Below are 5,564 nucleotides of genomic sequence, written 5' to 3' on the forward strand. Positions count from 1 at the left end.
GAGAGAGAGAGAGAGAGAGCGCTTTATGGAGTCATGACAAAGTCCCAACCCCTCAGAAGTGGCTTTCAGGTTCTAAGAGCATAAAGGTGTGGTTTGGTTTGGGAAGTATAAACTGCTGGTGATTTCAATCTTGTTCTCTCTTGGTTCCAGGTTTGCCCTAAGAGGATGGTCCGGATCTCACTGCGCGCTACTCCGAGGCTCTGCTTCCCTCTTTTGCCGCAGCTGTGGCCCACCATCCTGCCCCCTCCAGCCCCGTTCAATGCGGTGGACTACGGGGACAACAGACCGTTCATCCGGTGTGAACCCGGAGTATGGAGGGTAAAGCGAGCTGAAGGAGCTGGAGCACTGGGGACCCACAGGAGCACAGACAGAATTTCAGAACCTGCCTACAGAACCTGCTCCACCTCTACAACCAGTCAGGGCGGTGAGTGATTTCCGGGTCGGGGGTCACGACCCCTCATGGCCCCAGGAAAGTCCCGAATCTCCCTTGATCCCAGTTTGAGATTCAGCAGGAGGCTGTGGGTGTCAGAGTTTTGCTTTAGGCTTGGGAACTGTTCCTGCGGGTGGGCGGTATCGGGTTGGCCTGGCTGGGTACGGGGCCAGGGGCCCACACTATCCAGGACATTCACAGTTGCCCCAGAGTGAAGAGGACAGAGGTCAGGTTAAAGTCCTAGGTATGCAGTGGCTTTTGACAGCATTTTCTTTGTTAAAGACGCCAGAAGGGCTGGAGATATGTCTCAGTGGTTAAGAGCACTTGCTGCTTTTCCAGAGGTCCTGAGTTCAATTCCTAGCGGCCACATGGTGACTCACAACCATCTGTAATAATATCTGGTGCCCTCTTCTGGCCTGCAGGCATGCATGGAGGCAGAATATTGTATACATAATAAATAAATCTTTAATAAATAATATAATAAATAAATAATATACACAGTTCCACTTTCAATTCCGATCGAGTTCCTCTTTCGGAACAAATGATGAACTCAGTTCTCATTGGACACAGAGTTTCTAGAGAAACCAATCAGTGACACAGAGGTTCCAAGTAGAGCAGTTTACAGAAATCGCTTCTACACCCTTCACAGGCTCCTGTGCAGAGGACAATGTCTTCTGCTTCCTGGCTCAAGCTGTTGGTTAGCGCCATAGTTCTGGTCCAGACACAGGCTAGTGAGTAAGGGATGGGGAGACTGCGGGACGGAGCGGGGAACCTGGTGGGGGCAGTACACCTTAAACGCATCTTACTGCCCTACCCCGTGTCTCCCCTGCCTTCATCTGGGACCCTGGTCCCGGGAGCAGGGTCGGGGTCTCACCGCCTGTCGCCCGCAGGCTCGCACTCGCTGCGGTATTTCTACACCGCCGTGTCCCGGCCCGGCCTCGGGGAGCCCCGGTTCATCTCCGTCGGCTACGTGGACGACACGCAGTTCGTGCGCTACGACAGCGACGCGGAGACTCCGAGGATGGAGCCGCGGGCGCCGTGGGTGGAGCAGGAGGGGCCGGAGTATTGGGAGGGGGAGACACGAAAAGCCAGAAACACAGGGAAGAACTTCAAATTGAATCTCCAGACCCTGCGTGGCTACTACAATCAGAGTGACGACGGTGAGTGACTGCGGCCCCGATCACAGACACGGCCCCTCCATCTCCCCTGAACAGGTTTGGGTCATCTTCACCCGCTGAGTCCAAACACCTGCCCAAATCCTTATCTAACAGGAAGAGAATCCCGTAGAGTTTGGCTCAGGTTTCGGTTGCACTTTTGTCTCTGAAAGGTCGGGTTGTGGACAGAGGGCAGGATGGCCGCAAGGTGGCGCTAACCACTGTGTCCCCACCAGAACCTCACACTCTGCAGTGGATGTATGGCTGTGAAATGGGTCCAGATGGACGCCTGCTCCGTGGGTACTGTCAGGAGGCCTACGATGGCCGGGATTATATCTCCCTGAACGACGACCTGCACTCCTGGACCGCAAATGACGCGGCCTCTCAGATCTCTAAGCGCAAGTCAGAGAAGGCAGAGGAGGCCGACCACCAGAGAGCATACCTGCAGGGCCCCTGCATACACTGGCTCCATAGATACCTGGAGTTGGGGAACGCGACCCTGCTGCGCTCAGGTACCTGGAGACCCATCCTCGCTTTTCCTCTGTAGTGTGGGGGAAAGGCTCTGGGCATCCTCAGAGGAAGAACACTGTCCAGCAGACATCGGGCTGAGAAATAAGGAGATGGAGACTCCAGGCTGCTTTTCCCATTGGGAGACTAACCCTTGTACAGCAGGTCAGCCTTGAAGATGGCCCTGGACCACAGGAGCTTTTTCTCTCAGGCCTCCTTCTGTGTCCCACACTCAGTGTCTCTGGAGTCTGACTCCAGCTTTTCTGAGTCTCCTGGCCCTCACTCAGCTCAGGACCAGAATCCCTTCCCCTCCATCAGTCTGCAGAGCCCTGAAGCCTCCTACCCCAGATGTCACTCACATCTTAGAGCATCCCGAAGAGCACATGACCCCGGGGCCTGAGCTCTAGCTGGGGTCTACTAATATCAGGACACCCTAATCCCACCCCAGTTCCCCTGTCCATTCCCAGACTGGTCACATGGACACTGTTGAGTCCCCAGAAGAAAGCAAGATGTNTTGAGACCCTAGAAGAAAGCAAGATGTTTCATCTTCACAACTCTTTTCCTCAGACCCCCCAAAGGCACATGTGGCCCATCATCCTGGACCTAAAGATGATGTCACCCTGAGGTGCTGGGCCCGGGGCTTCTACCCTGCTGACATCGCCCTGATCTGGCAGAGGGAGGAAGAGGAACAGACTCAGGACATGGAGCTGGTGGAGACCAGACCCTCTGGAGATGGAACCTTCCAGAAGTGGGCATCTCTGGTGGTTCCTTCTGGGGAGGAGCACAAATACACATGCCATGTGCACCATGAGGGGCTGCCTGAGCCCCTCACCCTGAGATGGGGTAAGGAGGGAGAGGGTGCAGAGCTGGGGTCAGGGAAAGCTGGAGCCTTCTATAGACCCTGAGCAGAGTCAGGGCTGAGAACTGGGTCATGACCCTCATCTTCCCTTCCCGCCCTTCCCTTCCCAGAGCCTCCTCAGTCCACGGTCCCCATCATGGCAGCAGTCATTGCTGGTCTGGTTCTCCTTGGAGCTGTGATCATTGGAGCTGTGGTGGCTGTTGTGATGAAGAGGAGGAGAAACACAGGTAGGAAAGGGCAGGGTCTGAGTTCTCTCTCAGCCCCTTTTAGAAGTGTGCTCTGCCTCATTAATGGGAAACACATCCACACCCCTCATTGCTGCTGTTTCTAACCTGGGTCTCCTGTCAGTTCTGGAAACTTCCTAGGGTCAGAGACTTCCCTGGTCTCACAGCTTTTCTTCTCACAGGTGGAAAAGGAGGCTATTATCATGTTGTAGGTAAGTGTGGGGGGAGCAGGATTGTCCCTGGGGCTCTTGGGGTGGAGCTGGAGCTGGTGGGGAGCCCCTAATTACTCCTCCAGCCACAGCCTCTCAGTCTCCTGAATGTTTCTTGTTGATGAGAATTCCCCTCTGTATGCTGTGATTACCATTGCTTAATAAAGAAACTATCTTGAGCCCATGATAGGGTAGAATTAAGCTAGGTGGGGAAAACAAAACTGAATGCTGGAAGAAAGGAGGTGGAGTCAGGGAAGCCATGGAGCCTCTGTGGGAGACAGACTCGCCAGAACCTTACTAGTTGGCCACGAGCCTTGTGATAAAATATAAAATAATGGAGATGGGTTAATTCTAGATGTAAGAGCTAGCTAGCTGTATGCTTAAGTAATTAGCCAAGCAGTGATTTAATTAATATAGTTTTTGTGTGGTTATTTTGGGAGTCTGGGCAGCCAGGGACAAACAAGAGGCCTCCAACTACACCAAGTCATTTCTTCTTCTGCAGGCAGGGACAGTGCCTAGAGCTCTGTCTTGTCTCTGGAGGTTTAAAAACATGACACATTGGGGGCCTGGGAATGGGGCTGAGATACACAGGATAGGTCTGGGTCCCAAGGCCTCTCAGATTTAGATATTTTGAGTCATGGCGGAACTCTGAGACATCTTTATACTGACTACTCATGACTCTTGTCCTATAGCTTTAGACATCTGCCTCGTGGGACTGAGTAAGGGCTGACTCAGGAAACACCAGATCTCTGGGGATGATGAAGATCTGCAAAAGCCACACCTACCAACCAGTACACTGACCCTGAGTTCCTTTCCAGGACCAAGCTTCCTGTTCCCAATACTAACAGGAGAGACTCTATTAATAAATAAAGCTTGCTTGAATATCAGAGCAAAGCAGCCATGTTTGCCAGCCATAGAGGCCAGGCAGTGGTGGCACACACCTTTAATCCCAGCAGCCACACTAGGTAGCCATAGAGGCCAGGTGGGGGTGGTGCAAGATTTTAATCCCAGCACTAGAGAGGGATATAAAATAGGAGGAGACAGATCTCAGCCCAGTCTCAGTCTGAATCTGAGGATTCCTGGAGGCAGAATCACCCATTTTTGGTCTGAGGTAGAGGTTAGAGCCAATGACTGGCTGCTTTGCTTTTCTGATCTTCATCTTGAACTCCGATATCTGTCTCTGGGTTTTTATTATTCATGCAACAGGGGACAAGCTCCATCTTGCCACCTCCATGCTACCTGAATTACAGGTCTTGACTTCCCTACTGAAAGTAAGAATCTGATTCTTAGCCGGGTGTTTCCCATTGTCGCTGTCTCCGGCAAATGGAAACAGTTTCAGCCATGTAAAGCAGCAGTGTTCTGCAGTGTCAGCGACCACTGCACAGATGTGTGTGCTCCGTATGTGACATACTTTCATTCCTGCAGGTAGCCCACGCTATGAGCCCACCATCCCTCCTATGTCAATTTAGGTTGTTTTTAAAAAAGGGGAAGAGGGGCTGAAGAGACGGCATGAACAGTCACGGGACTTTACCTGTGTCTATTTATCACTAGTCATCTAGTTTCTTTACTGTTCACACAAGGCCACTAAAGGACCGGGGTGCAGGGTGGCTGGAGAGATGGCTCAGTGGTTGAGCGTTTGCTGCTCTTCCAGGAGACCCGACTTCAACTCCAGCAGCTCCTGAAACCCCAGCTCCAGGGGACCTGATACTCTCCTCTGGGCTTCATGGACACTAGCCCTCACACATGCACACACACATATAATGTAGACCAGGCTGGCCTAGAACTCAGAGATCCCCCTGTCTCTGCCTCCCAGGTGCTGGGATTAAAGGTGTGCTGGGATTAAACCTGGCCCACCCAGGATATTTTTACATGGCCTTGGGCTTTTGGTGTCTAAAACAGGTATTCAAATCAAATACTACTAATAAAATATTAATAATTTATTTAAAATCCATTATTTGGTATATGTATAGAATTTTACCACTTATTATAGATTTAAAAAAATTGCCTATAAATATGCTATGTCAAAGAATTATACTTTGTCTGGTGTGGTGGTCCGTGCCTGTAATCCTAGTAATTGAGAAGTAGAGACACAAGGACCAGGAGTTCAAGGTCATCCTTACCCACATAGCAAGTTCAAGGCCACCCTGGACTACAGAGCTACCCCTCTGAAAACCCCTCTCA

General features: G+C 51.6%; 1 protein-coding gene across 5 annotated transcripts in view; it reads left to right on the plus strand.

Annotated features, from left to right (window-relative positions):
* LOC126494402 (H-2 class I histocompatibility antigen, D-37 alpha chain-like) overlaps positions 1 to 5,564 on the plus strand; it is a 154,198-nt gene that overhangs the window by 93,748 nt on the left and 54,886 nt on the right. The window contains exons 1-7 of one of the 5 annotated variants that reach the window (XM_050131767.1): positions 1,035 to 1,161; positions 1,321 to 1,590; positions 1,821 to 2,096; positions 2,659 to 2,934; positions 3,061 to 3,177; positions 3,357 to 3,386; positions 4,076 to 5,116. The exons of 1 other annotated variant lie outside the window; for it this stretch is intronic. In XM_050131767.1, coding sequence (XP_049987724.1) covers positions 1,098 to 1,161; positions 1,321 to 1,590; positions 1,821 to 2,096; positions 2,659 to 2,934; positions 3,061 to 3,177; positions 3,357 to 3,386; positions 4,076 to 4,113 — 1,071 coding nt within the window. In that variant the 5' untranslated portion in view covers positions 1,035 to 1,097 and the 3' untranslated portion in view covers positions 4,114 to 5,116. Of the gene's footprint in view, positions 1 to 1,034; positions 1,162 to 1,320; positions 1,591 to 1,757; positions 2,097 to 2,658; positions 2,935 to 3,060; positions 3,178 to 3,356; positions 3,387 to 4,075; positions 5,117 to 5,564 lie in introns of those variants that run through there. 3 more of the 5 variants (XM_050131756.1, XM_050131757.1, XM_050131760.1) reach the window with 3 other exon arrangements.

Source organism: Alexandromys fortis, unplaced genomic scaffold, assembly GCF_014885135.2.
Source record: "Alexandromys fortis isolate MF-2015 unplaced genomic scaffold, M_Fortis_MF-2015_v1.1 scaffold_390, whole genome shotgun sequence".
Lineage (NCBI taxonomy): Eukaryota > Metazoa > Chordata > Mammalia > Rodentia > Cricetidae > Alexandromys > Alexandromys fortis.